The sequence below is a fragment of the Uloborus diversus genome, chromosome 8 (genome assembly GCF_026930045.1).
Source record: "Uloborus diversus isolate 005 chromosome 8, Udiv.v.3.1, whole genome shotgun sequence".
Lineage (NCBI taxonomy): Eukaryota > Metazoa > Arthropoda > Arachnida > Araneae > Uloboridae > Uloborus > Uloborus diversus.
The window spans coordinates 24,121,855-24,145,315 of record NC_072738.1 but is presented as its reverse complement, the minus strand read 5'-3'; the positions used below and the strand labels follow the sequence as shown (position 1 = coordinate 24,145,315).

The 23,461-nt window shown below is 33.5% G+C and overlaps 1 protein-coding gene across 1 annotated transcript in view; it reads right to left on the bottom strand.

The window, feature by feature from the left end:
* LOC129227457 (uncharacterized) overlaps window positions 1-23,461 on the bottom strand; it is a 66,009-nt gene that overhangs the window by 25,124 nt on the left and 17,424 nt on the right. Inside the window, exons 10-13 of the mRNA XM_054862019.1 lie at window positions 19,553-19,867; window positions 7,944-8,195; window positions 6,207-6,362; window positions 4,478-4,631 (exon numbers count right to left, since the gene is read on the bottom strand). Coding sequence (XP_054717994.1) covers window positions 4,478-4,631; window positions 6,207-6,362; window positions 7,944-8,195; window positions 19,553-19,867 — 877 coding nt within the window. The remainder of the gene's footprint in view (window positions 1-4,477; window positions 4,632-6,206; window positions 6,363-7,943; window positions 8,196-19,552; window positions 19,868-23,461) is intronic.

Genomic DNA, 23,461 nt, shown 5'->3' with positions numbered 1-23,461 from the left:
CCACTTTATTTTATTTTAAATATGCCACCTGCATCTCTTGATCAAAATGTGATTTACATACGATTTTTACATTCAAAAATTAAGAACTTTTGGTGTGAGTTATTCATTTCAATACTTTGAATCTCTCTTTGCATTTAACTGTTATTATTATTTTTTTTCCTTTCTATTTCAAATTTATTTCGGCAACCCATACATTTTTCTCCACTTAGCAATGATTTTCAGGACAATATTTTTCATTAAAAAAAAAAAAAAATAATAATAATAATTACATGTGGGGAATTTTTCTGCAAGCCCTGTTCTATGGACTGTTCCAATGAAGCTGTCCTATTTATTTATGTTTTTTTTAAACTGAAGAACCATGAAGCATGGTTTTGTATAACCAAGGCCGCCGAGTGACAAGACGTGCATACCCATTCTGCGACCTAGTGAAAAGTGTATTTTACTGAATACTTTCTTTTTTGCGTTAATAAAAATGTTTAAAGCGTACATTTCCGCGACTCTTAATAAAAGAAAATCGTGGATGTTCCTAAATTGTATTTTAAAATTACATTTTCTATTCAAATTTTACAGAAAAAATACTTTTTGGCACTATTATTTCAATTGTTCATTTATAATTACTATTTTAATTTTTTAAAACAGCGAAGAGTTTTCCTTTCTTTTCGTTCGTTTTCATCGCTAAAATGAAATTGGCGGCCCCACCTCTGAAAAACTGGGGGGTGTAGCACCCCCGCCCCTTTTGGCGATGGCCCTGAAGAGTATGTGAAAAAAGTATTATTAATGCATCTATTTCTTGTTGAATAAGTTTAAATATTTTTTCTTTCCAAAATTCAAAAATTTCATGTTCTAAAGAAAAAAAAAAGTTAAAAAAAAAAAGTCCCCCCCAAAAATTTTGATGGCGCAACTTGCGCCATAATCCCCCCCTGTGGGCACCCCTGTTTTAAACTACTATGACACACCTCCCAGCAACAAGGGAAGTCGCTGAGGGTGGCATTACAATTCATAATTTCTCTCCCTACTAGCTTCCATGCATGCTGCCGGAAAATGAGCAAAATTTTTTTTAAAAGATCGCAAAATCAGCATAAATGAAAGAAAGCAAGGGATAAAAAAATATTGCCCGCTTTTAAAAATCAATATGACTAAAAAGAAAAATTAAAACCCAGAAAAAATAAAATTAAATGTAACAATTCAATCCCCATACTTCTTAATTTATCATCTGCATAAATTAATTTAATGACTTTGTAAACATGCTTCGGCAATTAGTTAAGAGTTATTGTTTAATAGAATATTAGTGTCATGCCGCTTATTAAAGCGAATAAGTATGGAAAAAATTATAAGATTTAAAAATCCATAAAAGAAAACTATCATTTTCTCATCATCTGGCTTACTTTCATAATTTGGAACGATAAGATTAGTTCTTACTGGGACCTCAAAACCAAATAATTAACATGTGGTAACAAAATCAAAGTCGAAGTTTATGCTCCTGGTAATCAGTTGAAGAATGTTTAAAGTATACACGATTGTACAACCATCTCCCACGCTTGCAATCAGAGGAAAGTATAAGGTTTGCATGAAAGCTATCTTGCGTATCGGAACACGGGGCGAAAGACCCAAATCCCTGAAATATAAAATCTAAACATTTTCAGATCAAGACATGATCAAGGAAGGATGAGGTTGATGAGGAGGATAATAATTAAGTAATATACTTAGGTTCAACAAGCGTACGAACTACCTGAAGTCGGGATGCGTGGTGAGTAGGTCTCCATCTACCATTTTCCCTTAATAACTTAATCATTTAAATGTCTAAATGAAAATACTATACGCAAAATTCTAAGTCATGTGCCCCTGCCCTTTGTAAATAAAAATCTGTTAGACAATAGAGATTCACTGTCTTGCCTCTTTAATTCCGCCACACTTTTAATCAAAATTGTGCTTTTCAATCACTATACAATCCACAGCCGACGCGAGTGAAGGCAGGGCCGTGACATTTTAAAGTTGCAAGTGTATTATGAGTTTGAAGGTTTTACCTTCCTTGGTTTTTTTTTAAAATCTTTATACATAAAGGGTTAATCTCTGTCCGGATGTCCGGGGTAAACTTCAAAACTACTTTAGAGATTTTAACTATTTTTTCACCATAGATAGCTACATAATCGGGGAACAACTTAGGCTATAATTTATTGCTAAAAAACTTAGTTTAAGAACGTCGTGATCGAAAACAGTATATGTCATGTAATTTCCACATCAAATGATTAAAGATTAAACCCATTGTTTCGAAAATTTGTTGCCTAACAACAGCTATATTAAAAGTAATCATAATGTAAATTTTGAAACAAGGCGTCTCTGGAGCAAGCATGACATTGCTTTCTTAGGAATTTCATCCTCATCTTTATACATAAAGAGCTAATCTCTGTCCGGATGTCCGGGGTAAACTTCAAAACTACTTTAGGGATTTTAACCATTTTTTCACCATAGATAGCTACATAATCGGGGAACAACTTAGGCTATAATTTATTGCTAAAAAACTTAGTTTAAGAACGTCGTGATCGAAAACAGTATATGTCATGTAATTTCCACATCAAATGATTAAAGATTAAACCCATTGTTTCAAAAATTTGTTGCCTAACAACAGCAATATTAAAAGTAATCATAATGTAAATTTTGAAACAAGGCCTCTCTGGAGCAAGCATGACATTGCTTTCTTAGGAATTGCATCCTCATCTTGATACATAAAGGGCTAATCTCTGTCCGGATGTCCGGGGTAAACTTCAAAACTACTGGAGGGATTTTAACCATTTTTTCACCATAGATAGATACATTATGAGGGAGCAACTTAGGCTGTAATTTATTCCTTAAAAATTTAGTTGTAAAAAGTTATGGTGGAAAACAGTAAATTTCATATAATTTCCCCATTAAATAATTAAATTCGCAACTTCAATAAATTATAGGGGGCGCAGCAGCCACTGCCTAATGGTGGATGAAAAAAGGTGAAACAAACAAATGCCATAACTTATAACTTGCTTTGACGTTTAGTGAATGACAGTACTTTTTCATCGTATTTGTGCGAAGCTTTCTTTTTTATTCTTCTGAAATTACATTACACCACAAACTGCTTGAAGCCGGAAATTTACCCCAAAGAAAACTCGTGGAATGGAATGCTTTACCTTTTTCTTTAGTATTGGTAATCACTGCAAGGTAGCGTATTGGAGCTTTGACGTTGCGAATATAAAACCCATTGTTACAAAAATTCGTTGCCTAACAACAGCAATAATAAAAGTAATCATAATGAAATTTTTGAATCAAGGCTTCTCCGGAGCAGACATGAGTTTAAAGTCGTTTAAACATTTGGAAACTCTACTTTTTGCATCCTTAAAGAAACATAGTAGAGAGCTTTTTTTTTTCTTTTACATGAGTTAAAGTCGTTTAGACATTTGGAAACTCTACTTTTTGCATCCTTAAAGAAACATAGTAGAGAGCTTTTTTTTTTCTTTTGAGTGTGTACTATTTAATTAAATAAAGTGCATGGTTTTTTCAGTGATCTTTGTTTTTGTTAGTTCATATTTTGGAAATTCTTCAAATTGTTATATGCTTAAATTCGTGCTTTCGTTTCTAAATGAATATTCGTTCGTTCTTTATACTTATTGCTATTTATTTTAATGGGTAAGGAAGAAGCTCTATTTTTAATCACGTCAAAGTGATATGTTTTGAGTTCTTTCAGTTAAAACAGAAAACGAAAGGAAGTAGCGATTGTTTCTTACATTTATTTCTGACCCAGGCAACGCCGGGTATGTTTGCTAGTGATATAATAAATCAATGTGATGAGTTTCTGAAATTATTCATGAGATTCATTGCAAGATATTGAACAAGTTTTCGAGTAATGTTGAAAGATAAGTTGTCTAAAAAGGATTGTGTAAAGTCAAGAGGGTTGAATGTAAACAAAGTCGATGCCGGGGAACATGAGCGCCGCCGCCCAGGAGAAAGATCAGCTTCCAGAGGCCAGTGGGCAATGCTGCTCACAAAGGCTAAAAATAAAAGCAACATCAACTGTGGTCAAGTGAGAGCAACAAGCAATCGTGACTGCTTTAAAAAAAACCTGAAATTCAGACAAATTTTGAAGAATTTAATTTTTAGTAAAGACACTACTGAAGGTCAAAAAATCTATATCAATGTACTAAGGAATATAAGAAAAAATAATTTTTAAATCAAATCCATTAAAAAAAAAACAGCATTGAAGCATTTCAAGTTTAAATCATGTTTTTAAACAATAGATTGATAGTTTTACTGTTTTTTTTTTCAAAGGATATGACATAGAATATGAATAAAAATAAGCGAAAGTTGGACCAAGTTTTTAAAGAAGTGTGTCTGTGAGTCACTGTTTAAGGTGACAATAATTACAAGACTTCATATATTTCAGTAGTAAGGCTTTTAACTTCGTTTTTACAAATGTCTTTTCAATTTTTTTCTGAAAAACTTTTGTTCTAACCTTGTCCAAATAGCAGAGTGGCTTTGTCATGAATCGTATCACCAATATTTCCAATGTCTTTGTAATGTTCATACAGTTTCTTTTCTGACTCGTTAGGTTGTGCTTCTTCAGAATGATAATAACCGCTCTCATACACGGGAGCAGGCACAAACTCCTACAACAAGGAGGGGGGAAAAAGTTATAAGTAACATAAGACGAGCAGAAAAAAGTTAACTTAAACTAGTGACAAAAACACAAATTTATATTTGTTATACTGATTTTAAAGTTCAATCAACTGTAAACTACTTGATGACATACCCCCAAGTTTATGACAAATTTAGAAACAAAAATGAGATGCAGAATCGAGGATCAGTTTGGCGAAGTCAAACAAAAATCCAGTAGAACCAGTTATTTATTAAATACTTTTCTGAATTGGTTTGCAACCAACTAAAGTCATAAATATTAAAAATGCTTTTCTGCACCCGTTACTAGCGCACTATTTTATTCTATTTTTGTTACTTTTACACATTCTATTCAGATTTTGTTGCAGCAATTTAAGATTTCAGACACCAACAAGAATATCACATTCCTTTAAATTTGAAAGTGCCATTCACTACATTTATATTTTTTCATGGGTGGGAAAGTGTCTAAAAAGTGCAACCAACTAAAGTCATAAATATTAAAAATGCTTTTCTGCACCCTTTACTAGAGAACTATTCTATTTTATTTTTGTTCCTTTTGCACATTCTATTTAGATTTTGTTGTAGCAATTTATGATTTCAGACACCAACAAGAAGAATTCTTTTAAATTTGAAAGTGCCATTCTCTACATTTAAATTTTTTAATGGGTGAGAAAGTGTCTAAAAATTTGCATTTGACACATACATGAGCACACACACCATTTTTTAGTTATTTTTTATAAAAAACATATTATTCAAAAGTAGTACAAGGAAGTAGTATGTAAAGTCAGACCAAACAACGTAAGTGTTCACACCAATTTTTTTATTTTTGGCAGTAGGTTGTTTTCTTTCTATAATTACATTCAATTATTCTAAGGGCTATCTGAAAGAATCAACAAGGATCTACTACTCAAAATACTGCCAAGCATTTTCTTCGACTTTTCCGAACATTTTATTAGTGGATTGGAATGATTGGTTTTAAGGCTTGGGGAAATATTTCGAAACATTTAGCAGAGTAGAAATAGGCAGGGGAATTTGTTTTATCATATTTGCTTCATCTTGCTATGCTAACAAATTGACTAGCTTAGAGTAGAAGTTCTCAAACTTCAGGTCACCATGGACCCCTTACTGAAAACTTACAAACTTTGCGCCCCCCCCCCCCTCCACGAAAAAAAAAACCAAAACAATGATACATTAAAATCTTATTTTCTAATACACATTTGTGCATTGTTTGATATATTTACTTATTTTTTTACACTTTTTATATCTGCTGTCTAGTTTTCATTATAGCATAACATTTTTGGGTTGTGGTAGCAATTTACAAATAAAGGCAATAAAAAGAGTTAAAAGTTTTAACTTTTGATTGCTTTTATTTGTTCTTTAATTTTACCTTGTCACATTTAACTCATATCTTAGTAAAGTTCTGACTGTTTTTAGAAAAACAAGGGGAAGGTTTAGAAGCCTTAAAATATAAGCTCTATTAAAAGTTTTCTGGAACATAAAAATTTGATACATAACAAAATACCAATACAAAATGCTGATGCATGTAAATGCTCATAATATGAACCTACTTTACTGTGAGGTAAAACTCTGAGAAGGATCGTCAAGCCAGGCATTAGAGGATTATCATCCATATGAGACGCAAGCATATGTTCTACATTGAAATCAGGATCAGGAACGCCATGCCTTACACGAACCTGATGTCCACCAGCCCTTAAAACAGCTTGCTGAGGAAAAAAGCAGACAAAAAGCATATTTGTCATAAAATATAGTCAAGAATTAAAATAAAATTCACATCTTCCTTATAATACATATTTTTCAAAAAACAATTTCAGAGCAACAATCCAAAAATTGCACTACTACAGTCGGACCTCGATTTAACAAATTTCGAGATTTAACGTATTTTTCTTCTTCGATGACTAAAATAAAGACAAAAACCCCTATTTAATGAATAATAAACCTTGAAACAACGAATTACTTTAACAGCCAATTTTTTTTTTTTTTTTGTTAATTTGAGTTAGGAAATATTGGATTGTTTTCCAAATGTAACATCCGTATTGCCAGAAGCAAAAAAAAAAGACTTTTCTAGGAATCAGCCATTTTTGAAGGGTGAGGGGGCAACCAACTGATAGTGATTCTGATGCAGAAAGCGATAGTGAAACTCCTATTAAAACTTATACTTTACATGGCCTAGAAACTGTAAAAGCATATCTCATGCAGTAGGCTGCAAAAGGAGCAGTATTTTCTTCTCTCCATAAAGTTGAAAAATAACTATTTTGAGTCAAGTATCAAGGAAATTGTCAAACATCAGTTACTCAATAGTTTAAATTTCAAATTAAGTAGCCTCGTGGAATGCTGAATAAAAAGTGTACACTTTTTTGCACAGTTGCTTATTACAAGTTTTAGATAAAGTGTTTTTTTTTTTTTTTAATTTACACCCCGATATTATAAATAAAATGCATAAAGTTTCAGTTCCGGTGAATTCGTTAAATTGGGGTCTGACTGAATTATCATTTGATATAAAGAATGATAATAGTTAAAAAAAGTTAAAACATTTGAAAGTCATATTGTTATTTTTGAGGCATTTAAATTATTGTATTTGCCATGCAAAGAGTTTAACTATCATTTTAATTCAATTACATTAAATGTTATAAAAAATTAATTCAGAGTAAAATTTTAGACTCGTGAGCTATAAATATTTCAATTTTATTTACATTAAAAACCTTGGAAGTTAGAAAATATATCGGAAAAGGGAGAGGGTGGGGGGAAATTCACTCATTAAACATGACTAAATTACTTAGTTGTTACTAGTTTAAAAAAAAGAAGAAAAAAGTAAAATAAAAAATGAAATGTTTCATACACAGTAATTTTACAATTTCTGTTTTAAAAAGGAGGAACACTTGATAAAATAATTAGCATTAATCTGATATGAATTTTCTAACAAATAACAAAGTGGATGAAGTTAAAAGTTTTTCCTATTTATAAAAAGCCTCCAAAGTTGACCTCTATAATAATAATACAATTGTATAAAAGAGTGAAATTATCCCATTTTATTGTTCACAGTAGAACCTTTAAGGGGGAAAAAACCCTTACAAAACAGCAGGAAATACGTAAATTTCATTATGTCTTTGAATACAAAATATACATAAACTCTTGTGACCAATATTCACTCCAAATGTCAAACCTGCATCTCAGAATTAGTAAATGATAACATTATATTTAAGTCCCTACTCCCAACTTAAAAGTCAATTTTTGTTTCTGAAAATAACAATAAGTCTTGTCTGGTCTACACAGGAAAAAGATTGTACCTTTCCATATTTATTTGAAAATGGTCCAAACAAACAAGACCCTAAGACACAGATTTTCTTGCTGTGATGTTCCTGTGTGTACACTCTCATCATGATAACCGTGTCGGGATTCATTGGATTTGACTCCAAGTTTATTGCCTGCTTCAAGTTGAACTTTGGATATCTCCAGAAGGAATCTAAGATTGGGAATGACTGAAATTTGATGGACTTCTCTTTCTGTCCCAAATACATATTCAGAACTTTTCCAGTGACCTAGAATTGAAAATGAATGCTTAAGCTGTGAAAACTCATTTAAACATGAAAATGAAATTAAAAGAGAGAAGGAGGGGAAGGGAGAGATAGCATTAAAACAGTTAAAAACAAGAAAATAACACGATGGTCGTTGAGCAGAATAAAGATTTTATTTGGCAAAGAGAAGAACAATTCTTTGCTTTAATCCATATGTGTTTTTAAATGTATTCCATTATTTTTCTTTAAGTTACATAATTGCATAAAGGGGTAGCAATGCTGGAAAAAAAAATTCAAAATTAAACTGGGATGGTACAGGGGAAGTAACTGAAAATTTTTCATTGATTTTTTTTTTTTGAGCAATTACGATTGCTTATTGCTTTCATTTGACTGTTTTTGATGTCCTATCATTTTTCCCACTGCCACCCTCCACAGCATCACCGTCGACCGAGTCCTCACGATGCTGCACCTCTAGCGAAAACCATCTCCAGGTTTCGTCAATATCCTACACTTACACGCATGCATACACGCACCTACACACACATACATATATACACTAGGACTCGACCGATGCATCGGCCTGGCCGATGCATCGGCGCCGATGGTTCAACAATTTAGCCATCGGCATCGGCGGCCGATGCTAACTTGCAGGAAACATCGGCCCATCGGCCTTAAAAAACATCGAAAAGCCGATGGAATTGGCCGATGTTTTTGAAAAAAAAAAAAAAAAGACCTCTGTCGTTTTACTTTTTAATACAAAGTAAAGGGAGTTATTGTTTTCATATAAAATTTTTTACTTAAATTTCAGTATGAATTTCTATTTTAGTCACCACTGAAAGAGTTTTTAATACTACATTCAGGTACCAAACAAGTTAATTATTGCGTTGTTTCTTGCGACTGGATATACGTATGTATCTCTCATAAGTTGTAACTCAAAAATGGTAAACTGTAGATGACTAAATTTCCGCATGTGGGGTGTGAGTACGTTCCAGTTGTGCACTTCCCTTTTTCTTTCCGATCAGGTGTTCTAAAAAGCCTATTTATTCGTTTTTGGTGGCTATTAATTACTTATTTCAATGAAAAACTAATATAGCGTCTCAGACTACGATCATTTGGTGATATATTGCCGAATTGGAGACTATGGAAACAAATATGAGATGGTGAAACCGGTTTTATTTCATTTTGTTAGATTCCCGTTAAACCTACGATAATTTTGAATTTTTTGATATTTGTAATATGAATCACAGTAATGCAGTCTTTTCTGTATCGCTTCGGCGGAGCTATAAGTTTGGGGCCCGTCGAAATACATTTGGGGCTCTATTTCTCTATCACAGAAGTTGAAAAACAATTATCATAAGCATTTTTGTAACTTTTACGGTGCCCCTATGGTTTTGGGGCCTCTCAAGCAATTGCAACATTTGCTATATTTTAAATCCGCCACTGCACGTCAAAACAAACTCGGGTGCAAATTTTAAAAGGGTTTTTCTGCTCAATGTTTATGATTATTTTGAACTCTATTTTTTACGACTATTTTTTGTATTTCCGAGAACACTTGCGTGCCTCTCCTCCCACACCCTCAATTTCTGAAATTAAACTCTAGTTATACTTCTTGGTTGTTAAAAACTAACACCATTCATAAAATTAGAGATTTTTTTTTCAAGCTTTATCTATTGTTTAGGAAGAATTTAGAGCATTAATGTAAGAAATTGATTAAAGACGTTTTGAATGGTGACATAATTCAGAAATCAAAGAAACTTTTGAATTTGAAGAAGTAGATTCAGGAACTCTTCCGAAGCGTTGGTGGTAGCGGTTCTGTACTAAAAAAATGAGGCCGAAGTTTAATGTTGTGAGTTACTCCAAAATCAGAGGGGGACCCCCTAACCCACCCTCGTCGTTTCAAGCATTTCTTAAATATTTAGCGATTATTTATTTTGGTCAAGAAATGTCATTTTGCGTATTTCTTATACTTGTTTCACCTGTATTACGTAATTCGCCATCTTTTTCGCATCATTAATAGCGATCGCTTTTTTTTTTGTTGTAAGTAACTATTTTTATGTATTTATATAAAATCAGTGAATAAGTTATTTTCGTTTTCATCATATTTTTAATAATATGTTATAGAAAAGTTCCAAGGATTTTCTATTATGCATTTTTTTAAATTTCAGAAAATTATTGTTAAATTGAAAAATTTAATTTGAACTTGTTTGTATTGCTTCATAAGAGATTAAACAATCAAATTCTTTAAAATTACGTTTGCAAAAATCAGATCAAGTAGTATATGTATTCAGTTATTAACTTGTTGTAAATATTGAGTTTTTTTGTTGTAGCTGCGTTAAGATCCTCGCTCCTTTCATCGCTATTTCCAATTTACGCAAAATTTATGTCACTGTTATAACTTATATGAAAAATGCAAACTTCCCTATTCATAAATTTTAAATAAGTATAAAAATATTCCTATTACGATTTAATATTGTAATTTGTCTGTGACCTTTTTTGTTTAATTTGATGAATAAAAAATGTCTACGTACAATCTTTCCACTTTAATTGCGTAATTTGTTGACGGTTTAATAGTTTTATTCTTAATTTTTTTTTAAAGATTAAACAACATAATTTAATGTTTTTTAACTATGATTACTGTACCTAAATCCATGCATTATTACAATATTACTGAAATCTTAGTTATATGTTCAATTAAAAAAAAAAACAAATCAATTGGTTATTAAACTCTTTCTTTTCCTTCCTTTCTTTCTTTTCTTTCTTTCTTTTTTTTTTTTTGAGCAATCACGATTGCTGATTGTTCTCATTTGACCGTTTTTGATGTTCCGTGCCTTTTTCAGCTTGAACCAGAAGCCTCTGCAGCACCACCGCCCACCGTCCTCTGCAGGTGGCGCGGCGCGGCTGCTCCGGTCTTGAGCTTGATAGACATCGGTAAACGATATTTATCCGCGTTCTCATTCCTAATGTAATGTAATATAAAATTAACTTTATTCAAATTAGATTAACTTCTCAACTCTTTCGGCACGTGTAAAGTTTCAGTTTTAGGTTGGCATCCTTTGATGCCCAATCATATGCAAATGAGGCAAGTATAAATAGTGAACGATTCCAATCGTTCTCTCTTCTTTTGTGTTCGTCAGCCTCTTGTGAGTTAGGTCCGATAGGTGTTGGGGAGTTGCGAACTCCGCCTCCACTTATGGCCGGGTTTTATTCTTAAGAACTTATTTTTGTTAGTTTATTCATTTTAGTTACTATGGACCAATAAATTTTTGGTAAGATTTTAACAAGTTTCCAATGTTCATTTCTTCACATTAACATTTGATTCTGCACCTTCCACTGTGTGATATTATCTCTGCTTGTATAAGCATGTAACATTGTTGACTGACTTACGAAATTTAGCCCTTCGGCTTTTCGTTTAAACATCGTAAGTTACCATAAGGGTTATGGGCCCAGCCCTACCCAATTGTATCATAATAATTACGTGTTCAGTATCATGAGTAATATCAATGTATTAAGATGTTTTCGAATTGTCAGCAGAGTAGAGTATTAGACTTCATGTTTTTGTGATGAAAAGGAATGTTGTAACTGACTTGTCTTTTTGCTGAATCGGTAGATGACAAGTGTTTGGAAATCTTTTCAAATTGTTTTCCCCGCATCGGCGTTGAATGAAAACTGAAAATAGAAGCTTTTCTTTTACTTTTTGGAAATTTGTATCGAATCTTTAAGCCATGTGTAGTGTAAACTTTTTCTCAGATGTTTCGTTTGCATTTTATAGGGGGATATAATTGGTTTAGTGTTAAACAGAATAGTGGCTGCTAAATTCAGCGGAAGACCTGGACTTGCTCCAGGGGGGAAGCTATAACAGTTGCACTATTTAGGTTTTTTTTCGGGGATATTTTGAGATTTTGTTGGTTGTTTTTTTTGAAATTAGGTTTTTTTATTTTTCTGGCGTTTTTCATGTTCTTATCAATCATGGCATCCCAGAGTGTTCCTATTGAAAAATTAAGGTCTGACAACTATGTGAGTTGGTCATCGGATATTAAATTTGTCCTAATGGAACGAGGTCTGTGGAATATTATAAGGGGCATTGAAAAAGAACCTTTTTCTAATGATGAAAAAAAGCTACTGAGCAAGAGATTCGTAATTTTCAAAATCGACAGGATGTGGCTCTATCCATAATTTATTTAAATTTGGAGAAAAATTTCAAAAAGATAATTGAAAATCAGGTCAACGCGGCTGATGCCTGGAAGGCTTTGAAAGATCACTTCTTTCCTGACAATCGTTGTCAGCACATGACATTGTTTTCAGAGTTATCCCAATGTCGTATAAAAGAGGAAGAGTTGATAAATCTTTTCGCTGCCCGTACTCGGCAAATTTTCGAAAGAATTAAGGCTATAGACGCGAATTTCTCTGAAAATTATTTGATTTTTCAAATTTTGCGTCATTTGCCCTCAGAATTTGACAATATTTGTCAAGTTATTCTTAGAACTACTGCACAGGAATTCACATTTAATAAAGTAGTCAGCGAACTTATTGCCGAGGAATCGCGAATTCGACTAAAAGATGAGGACGATAAAATTATCGGCAGAGCTAACTTTGTAAAGAAACCGGGTAATTTTGACAAGAAAGGAGTAAAAGGGAAACTAATTTGTTTCAACTGTAATAAACCCGGCCATAAAAGTAACGTGTGTCAATATAGAAGAGTTGACAAGGACCTCGAACAACGTAACAGAAAGTCAAGATCACCAATCCGGAATAAGAGGAAGGCGAACAAGAAAACTGCGAGGTGCAGTTCCCCATCAGTGGAAAAGGAAGCATGTAAGTACCAGAACTTTTTCATTTCCGAAGTACATCTAAATGAAGTATCAGAAGACCCTGATGAATTTATTTTCGACACTGGTTCCACCCATCATTTCGTCAACATTCGTAGTGCGTTTGAGGACTTTAAACCATTGCGAAACAAAGAAATGGCTGTAGCCGTTAGAAATGAAACTTTCTCCATTTTGGGGATGGGAACTGTGAAATTAAAGTTTGATGATACTATCATTGTTTTAAAAGATGTAATGTACTCTCCTAATCTGCGTCAAAATTTGTTATCGGGTACTAAATTCGATAAGGGGGGTGCTAAGTTTGAAGGGGGAAACGGCTCCGTGGCGATATCTGGTCGAAATGGATTTATATTTAGAGCAATTTTAAGAAATGGCATTTATTTTGTAAAACCTCAAATTTTGTATTATAAATCGTATCAAGAAAGTATAAAACCAAATAAAAGTAATGATCATTTCGAAAATGAGAAAATTGAATGCTCTAATGTAGAAAAATTAGAATTGTGGCATAGAAGGCTGGCACATATTAACACCGATAGTATCAGAAAGAGCGGTGAATTTGAGTGTGTCCATGGCCTGCCTAAATTCAAAAATGTAAAAATAGATTGTGAAAATTGTAAAATTGGTAAATTTAAACGTGTTTCATTTAAACCAATAGGTAAAATACGGTCTAAATGTCCCCTTGAATTACTTCATGCTGATGTGTGGGGTCCATGTAATATTAAGGGAAATAAGGGGGAACGTTTTTATTTATCAATCATTGATGATTTTTCACGTAAATCTGCTTTGTATCCAATAAGTGAAAAGAGCAAAGTACCAGAAATTTTCATAAGGCACATAAAGCGTGCTGAAAGATTTTTAAATCTTAAAGTAAAAGCTGTTAGAACTGACAACGGGGGAGAATTCGTAAATAAAGTTTTTGACAATTATTGTTTGGATAACGGTATAAAACATGAGTTAACCAATATTTTCAGTCCAGAGATGAACGGTTTGGCCGAGGTGTACAATCGCTCAGCCGCTAATGCTGCAACAGTATTATTGGAAGAAAGCGGGCTAAGTAAAAGATTTTGGCCCGATGCTATGCTTTATTTCAATTATACTTGGAATAGGATTTGTCACTCAGGACAAACTAAAACACCTTTTGAGTTATATGGTGGACGTCCGCTTCTCCTGGTCGGAGGCGTCCATGTTCTACACACACGCACGCTCACACACACACACACACGCCTACGTGCATACACACAGGTCTACGCACACACAAAGCCTACACACTTACACACACAACTATGCACACGTAACCGCCCAAGAAAAGAGGCAGGCTTGGGGGGGGGACAGAAGCTGTTTCTAGAAACAATAACTCCAATGAGTAGAGTCCTGTCTTAGTTCGTGATTGCGAAAAACATAATTTGAATTCAAAATTTCAGAATTCAAATTAATAAAACTTTTTTTTTTTTGGCTCTTGTTCTTTGTCTTCTATCATACAGCAGGCAAAAAAGGAGAAGGATAACTACACCTTAAAAAACATTGTACGTAGTACGATCCAAAAGTTCGGGGGACAAGCTGTATGAAACCTTACCCAGAATAGTTCACATTATCGAAGCACATCCACCTTCAAAACGTCACCTTGAGGGACAATGTACTTCTGCCAGTGTTCATATAACTTTTAGAAACATTCCTGGAAGCCATTTTTTGCTACCTTCTGTGCAGTTTTATCTTCTCCTGACGGAAGAAAGTACCGTCCATGCAAATGTTGTTTTTTTTTTTTTTTGCTGGGAACAGGTAAAAGTCACACGGAGCTAAGTCCGACGAAACTTTATGTTATTTGGTTGTCATATCAGAATATTAACCGATCGAACCGTGTATCCTCAACATGAAAGTCACCATCTTCCCCACGATGAAGTTAAAGCAGCAGCGCAAGAGGTCAACCAGCACAGGAGGCTGCGATAAATGTCTTCCAGGAGTCCTTCTAACATCTATAGGAACTTTGGCAGAAGTGCATAGTCGTCCAAGGTGACTATTTTGTAGATAGATGCACTTCGGTAATGTGAACTATTCAGGGTAAGATTTTATACAACTTGTCCTCGAATTTTTAGATCATACTACGTACGTATGAGTTTTCAACTTACTATTTCATAACGTTATTGAGTGAGGCAAGTATAGGTGCATAAAGACATCACAAGAAAATTTGCGATACTTAACTAAGGAGGCGTTCAAAATGGATATTTCGGTCATCTATATGTTCTTAGGTACATATGCATCATGCATGTACAGATGTGCCGAAAAAAACTTGTGAAGTTTAAATTGGGTGATCGTAAAATAGAAATTTTGGTCGAAATCTGATTTTTTTTTTGTGATTGCAATTCCTTATTCGTAGAAAGGAAGTAAATTGAATTGAATCAATGATCCTTTAAATCCTTGACAATCTTATCAATTTATTTCTGTTAGATTTTTTTGAGCAATCACAATTGCTTATTGTTCTCATTTGACTGTCCTTGACGTTACGCTGATTTTTTCCCTCCCACCCGCCCCCCTCTGCAGCACTCTCGCCCATTGTCCTCTGCAGGCGCAGCTCCTCCGGTTCTGAACAATGCTCCCCGAAATCCGCTTCTCCTGGTCGGTAGCGTCCATGTCCTGCACAAGTCTATGCACACACAAGCCTACACATGTACAAGCGCCTACACATGTACAAGGGCCTACACACACAGAGAGACACACACGCCTACCTGTATGCACAGGTCTACGCACACACAAGCCTACACATGCATGCGCTTACACACACACACACACAAAACTGTACAAACGTAACCGCCCAGGAAAAAGGGGCACTTTGGGGGGACAAGAGCAGTTTCTAGAAACAATAACGCCGCTGAGTAGGGTCCCGTCGCAACTCGTGATTGCGAAAAACATAATTTGAATTAAAAATATCAGAATTCAAATTAATTTTTTCTTTTACTTTTTTTTTTGTCATCGGCCAATGGCATCGGCCATCGGAATCGGCCATTTGGAGGAAAACTATCGGCCATCGGCCATCTTTGAACAATCGGCCAACAATCGGCATCGGCCCATCGGCCAAAAAATGCCATCGGTCGAGCCCTAATATACACCTACACACATACACAAACACATATACACACAAACACACACACATTCACACAACTACCCACACACTCATACCTGCACACAGACACAAATACACATGCCTACACACACACGCTTACATATACACATACACTCGTGATTGCGAAAAACATAATTTGAATTCAAGATGACAAAATTCAAATTAATTTTTTTTTTGCATTTTTGTAATTTATTGTACGTAGCTTTATTGTACAATCTTGCTTATATGGTTTCCGCTGAAAATAATCTACGAGAAAAAAATGTCTAGTTCCATTGACGCCATGACCCATTCCCTAAGTGGGCCCTGACTATAGTATACCAATGATATGGTAAGTTAATTTATGAAAAAGAACTTATCCAAGGGATGAATGAATTCTTGTGTACACTAATGGTTCTTCAAGTGACAGAAACACCGCTGCTGGTGTCTTCTGCAAGGGATTTTTAGAGGAACTTTGTGTGGTTAAATTTCATGTTCGATCCTAATTTTGACGCAGAGATCTATGCCATAAAAGTAGGAATTTCAGACGTTCTGAGTCTGAGGCAGCATTTTTACTTATACCTATACTCTCAAGCTGCAATTTTAGCAACTGTCCCACCTCCTCTTAGCGATTGCTTTCTTGTTGAGTAGATCACTTATTTTTTTTTCATGCTATCACTGTTGGCTGGAGGATAGTTAGTTCTTCAATGGATCCCCAGTCATTGTAACATACCTATAAAGGAGATGGCAGATATCCTTGCCAAAAATAGTTCTAAATTAGAGCAGCCATTTTTTCCATTCTCCTTTCACTAATTTTGTACTCAGGTTTAAAAAGGCAATGAGAGAGATCTTGCAGCAAGAGTTTACACAGGTTCCAAATGACAAAATATGGAGGAACCTGATCCTTTCTAACGTCTCAATGGATTTACCTCATACAATTTTTAGACTAACAACAGGTTAGGACTTTCTATGAGACACTTACTCTGTATCAGTCTAGTCAAGGCCGTATCCAGGATTTTTTTTCGAGAGGGGCCTGGATTCGCACATTGTCCAAAAAAAAAAAAAAACACATATATACATATAGACACACATACACGCATAAAAATATTCAACATAGATGTTTTTTGCCTCAATTTTTAATGATTCCACTGTTGGACTGTTGTTATCTTTATTTTAATTTCTTATTTTTTCATTCACCTTGTATTGGTAAGGATAACAGGAGAGTGTCCTTTTACATCGGATGTAGAACATCCATAACTTCAGGGGGTCCGGGAGAAATTTTTTGAAAAATAGATATAAAAAATCTGTATTTTGAGGCCTTATATGGGATAATTGAGACAAAAAAAATATGAAGAAAAATAGGCAAATGAAGTCTTAAAAGTTATGCACTTTCCCAAATCAAGATCAATCAAAACAAAAATTGCTTGCTCGACAAATCGTTGACATTAATCAATAGAGAGGAAAAACGAGAGAGGAGAAAAGATAATCTCATCGTAATTTGCTCATATCGGCTTTTAGTGAAGTTTGTTTTTGATCACTTCTCCAGCACCCCCCCCCTTTTATCAAAGCCCTACAGTATAAAAATTGTATAAAATGGTTTAAAAGAAATGGTGTAGAAATACAGAAAATAAGAACGAAAGAGTAAAATTCTGGCCATTTGGACAATTCATACTTTTTTTTTCTAGATAAGAGGCAAAATTGAAGAACTTTTAAAGGAATTTCAAAAACTTAAATAATTTTCAAAGACTCTAGAACAGTTGAAATTATTTAAAGCACTTTAGTTGTACTTTTCAGAAGTTGATTGCAGTCTTACAAAATGATTATAACTTTGTATGACACACCCGTTTTAAGTTAAAAATAAATGTAACGAAATACTTCTCAAAGCAAACAATTTTTTTTTCAATCACAAATAGAGCAGAAAATGAAATAGAGTAGAGTAAGTGTTATTTTTTCCTCATGCTTAAGATATTAACAGTATGCAGTAGAAGTAAGATAAAAACAAGCAAATAACAAAAGAACTTCCAAAATACTGAATTCGAAATTAAATAAAAGGCAAGACATGAAACATATCAGACATAAAAATTTATCTTGAAAAATATGCTACAAAAACGCGAGAATCATGATATTTGCCTTTTTTACTCAGGATGTATCAAGGAGCTGAATTTGGTACATCTTGGTAACCAGATACTAGCCTAATTGGAAACTAAAGGCCCGGCCCTTGGGGAGTCCCCGGCTCAAAATCGGTGCAGTGTAAGTTTTATAAGAGTTTTAGGGGGGAGGAGGGCAGGCACAGGAGGGAGACGGGACACCTATTGGCCCGGGCTCGAGCTTAAATGGGGCCCAATATTTTTAGAACTAGGGGTGAAAATAAGGATAAACAATATGGAGTGAGGCCCAAAAAAGTCGTTTGCGACGGACACAAAAATTTTTGTGTACGCCCCTGGAGGAGGAAAAATGTAGCAAACTGACAAGGGGCCTGCCTTGACCCTGAATTGAACTAGGAAAGAGAGAAGGAAGGTCCTAATTAAGGGTCTAAATTTTAAGCATGCATGACAGCTAATGAGAACTAGAATTGCTTTTCCTGTATTTCACTTGTTTCAAACTTAGTTACAAAATCAAGAACAAAAAACTTTATTTTTCTTTTCAGAGATTAGAAATTTAAAAAAAAAAAAACTTTTTGTTTAATGGTAAAAAACATTTTGGGTTTGGGGGGGGGGGGGCGCCCCCCTCTGGATACGGCTCTGAGTCTAGTAAGTAATAGTAACTGTCCTTCGTGCTCCTCAGGCAAAGTAATAAATGTTTTAGATTTGGCAAAGTGCTCTGCAGTTTCTAGCTTTAAGAATTTTATCACAGATAACTTTACTGAGGCTAACCTATAGTATGCTGCTAGGAAGCTTATGGGGGATAATGCTGCAGCCTTATGATGCCGAAAAAAAAAATATTGAAAAACACTACAATTCAGGATCTATTTGTATATCAGTTTACCCCTTCTTCTGAAATGAAATAATGGAGGTGCTGAGACATTTTAGGGTACAAACCAAACCCCATTTCTAAGTACACTAAATAGGTATGAAATCTGAAGACATGTACAATGCTGATGAAAAAGCAAGCTCACATTTTCAATGAATATGCCATGAACATAGTTTCTGAATGTTTATATACATTTTGACAAGTTTTGGAGGTACATTTTAATGTTTACACAAAATCAATTTAATTTTTAGATATGAAGACAACAGATAAATATTCCCTGTCTTTAAAGACATTGAGCATTAATGATTTAAAAGAACATCTGTTCTTCAATACCCATTAATTAAACATATCAGCCACCCTCATCATTTTCTAAATTTTGGCAAAATTTTTTTCGATTTATAGACTAACCATATGAATGTAAAAAAAGAAAAAAATATCCGCCTTATTACTTATACGTATATTTTTCTTTAAGAAAAAGATGGTAAAGAAAAACTTACTTTTATAATGGTAGAATTGTCTGGCATAAATCTCACAGAATCTATGTACAAATCAAAAGGCAAATCCACTTTATAGATTAAAGAACTGTCACTTCTGTCTTTATTGATGGGAACCCATGGAATAAAATCTGGGGTACTTTTCTTTGGAAGAGTAACAACTGGAGTAGGCATACGAGGTTCTTTCACTTCTTCTCCTTTAAATCTGATATTACGATTCATTGCTGCAATGTCTAAAAAGCTGCCTTTCCGTAAGACATGAAAAAGAGCTCTTCGAATATCCAACAGATATAAACAAGAAGGTTCTTTCAAGAAAACCTGGAAATAAATTGAAAGAAATATTTCAGCATATAACCTCAATCAGCATGTAATTATAATATTGTTTTAACATCAGGAACTTGATAGTAAATAAACCAAGAAGAAAATGGCACGTCAAGGTATGACAGGTTAAAATTGCTTCTACATTTGAACGAAGCAATCGCCAGTTTGGTGATATTTTGATAGTTGAAATTTTAATCCCAACTCTAGTGGATTAACCCTAAACTCCTTTAGATAGCATTCACTATAAACTATGATCTTACCAGTAAAACTGTTATCAGATTCAGTTCAGCCTTCAAAATAAAGCATTTCTCTGAATGTTGAAGATTACCAAAAAATATTATTAAATTATCATGCTGTGGCGTGAGTTTCACTTTTGAGGACCTCAGAGCGTTACTCGATCAGTGAATTTGCTATTAATCATCACATCATCATCATCAGGATTCCTTAGTTCTTGAATGCAGTTTTTAAATTACACTCGTAAGATTCAATCAACTTTCCATAATTTAAGAGGATGATAAAACAGTTCACATATTTAATAAGAAAATGATAAAATAACTTGATTCGATTACATTTTTCTGAAGTTGTCACTGGGTCAAGCCTTAGTACACTCTCCCGTCCTCTTATGGCTTAGTTTGGCAATATGTAAACTCTATATTAAATTTTTTTGAAGAGGTACATAAATACTGGATAAGTTGTCAAAAAATGGATTTAACAGTTCGGAATTCTTGAAAAATAGAATGGATGAAAATTAGTTATATAAGATCATTTTATTTAGTAAAACTGAATAAATTATTAGAAGGCAAATTGTGTTTTTGAATTTAAGAAACATTTTCGATGGAAACATAAGTTTTCAATCTGTTAAGTTTGATTAATGTGTTATTTTCAATAAGTTTCTTTAAACTAAAATTTAAATATTTTATATTTTGTTAGCAAGCCACTATAAATATACATCTAATTATTATTTAAAATGAAGTATAGCTTATAGAAAGCTGTCCTTATACGAATAAAAAATTTCTAGCTTTTAAAAATGTTTTGTATGTTAAATATATTTATGTTAAAAAACAAAACAACAATGCGTAACACACACTCCTTAGTTATGAAACATAAATTTTCTACCAAATCCATTTCCTACCAAACACCAAATCAAACAAAAACTAATATTTAATTGCAAAAAAAAAATCTCTGACAATGATTGCTGACCTCATATTAAGATGAATCTGATGGACAGAACCAGGGGTTGGAATGAAGATTTAAAAAAAGAAAGTGCTCTGTTTTGATAACATTTTAGGACAACAAACGTCAAGAGCTATGAAACAAACACCACTATTTTCAGCATATGCTTCATTTTTGTTAGGGATTGGTCACCTGAAATGAATACTGAATGACTCAATATTCAGTTTAGTTCAATGACCAAATGCTACAGTTTTAACAAGGTTCCAAAATTTTAAAATAAAATTGCACTTAAGTATTCACTCACTGGTTAATCTATGCCAGAGGTCTCAACCTATGGCTCACGCTCCACCATGTGGTCCGTTGTTATGTTCAATAGCCGCATTCACAAACACTTTTTGATCCCGTAAATCCCTGCCCCGGCACCGCAAAAAACGATTGAAAAATTCCCCGTTTCCAAGTAAAAAGAGGATTCCCATTGTACCAGAGAAAGCGGTTTTTACCCAGCATCCTTAGCGGCTACATGAAGCAAGTAGACATAAGACCGCTTTCACTCCAGAAGCAAGCAGGAGGAGAAAATTCCACATATACCCCGCAAATAACCGGAATGCGGTGAAAAGCAGGTTTTTCTGGGGTCGAAAGTGTTCATGGAAACGGCCCTAGTGATACAAAACTAAAATTATATTCTAGAAACTTCTAAAACAACAGACTCTGCATTACAAATTATTGCTGGAAATTTGGAGCTAAATAGTTAGAAATTTGCATCTAATAAACAGATGGGATCTTCGTAGGTATAAATATTCGTAAGTATATAATAAATTAAGCATGTAATAATATTAACAGTTCTTCGTTTGTAACTTTATTTACTTTTCTGTCATTTCCGATGTCATCCATACTTTAAAAAAATAAATAAAATAAAATATATTTTAATACTATATGTGCTTTGGCTGCCAGATACGTCTTTAGAAGAAGTGGTCCGCCTTTGAGTAAAAAAAGGTTGGGCACCTCTGGTCTACCCTGTATCAGCTATTCATCTTAGAATTCTAGAAATTCAGTCTCCTGCTGTAGAAATTCTTTATGATTTTCACACATGTGCTACTAACCCAAAATTATTTCTAACAACATTTCTATTAAAGGCAGCATTTTTATTCAAGATGAGGGAAAAATATTTCATATACTTTTACCAGTGAGTGAGTTTGTGCCTTAGAGGGCTAATTTATACTCTCATGCATAAGATAAGCGCTGATTTTTGAACAACTTTTAGAGTAAGAAGTGGGGACAGGAAATACAGCGATAAGATCGAAATAAAAAATAAGGTAAAATGATTACATTATTTATTAAAGTCAAAGAAGATTCTTAATTTTCTACAAGTTTTGATTTGTTTTGACTTATTCACATGATTCATGCATGAATCCATGAATAAATGCTATGTGGGTCATTCCACGTCAAATCAACCACAAAAATGGAATTTTAACACCCACCGTCTCGGAATTTGATAAAACTTGGTATACTTCATCCCTTTATGGTTATAAGCAACCCCCTAATTTTTTTTCTTTCAATATCAATTCGTTTTGATTTTATAGCCTTTTGAAATTTGGCGATTTTGCATTTTTTATCATTTTTGAGACACTCGAACTGAGAAGATGTTGTTTATTAAAAAAATTGTTTCTTGGTAAGTAATGCTATAATCTTTCTGAAAATTTTTGCATAAAATGTAAAGACTTTGAACATGTTGATAAAAAATATCTTAATAGTTTTAGTTTACATAAGAAATTTTTAAAAAATTAGAAAAGTGAAAATTTTAAATTTTTTTTGTCAAAAAAAGGTGCTGACATAATTCTGAATTTCAACAAGAGGGTCAGCTTTAAAAATCATAATTTTTTTAAAAAATGATCATGAATATGTATTCAAACTTATCCAATAAAAAACATTAGGGGACTTTGAGGGATTCTGCCCCCCCCCCCCCCATTCTGAAAAAAAAGCAGGAAACATCATACAGACAATCTCTCCCATATTCTTAAAAACAGAATTGTCAGCAATTACGACAAAAATTCAAATATACAGTGTGTTGAACATTGGGCTCAAATGTAAAAAAAAATCTAAGCTTCTTTTTCATTTGAAATAACTTAAAATATGGGGTAGTTCCACCCCAAATCTACCGTAAAAATGGGATTTTAACATGTACCACCAGATTTTGATGAAACTTGGTATACTTCCTCATTTTGTGGTAAAAAGCAACCCCTTATTTTTTTTTTCTTTCAATCTCAATGTATTTTGATATTATAGACTTATCAAATTTTTTGATTTTGCATTTTTTGTCATTTTTAAGACATTCAAACTGAACTGTTGTTTAATGGGAAAAAATTGTTTCTTAGCAACTAATAAACTTACCTTTTTGGAAATTTTCATAAAAAATGCTAA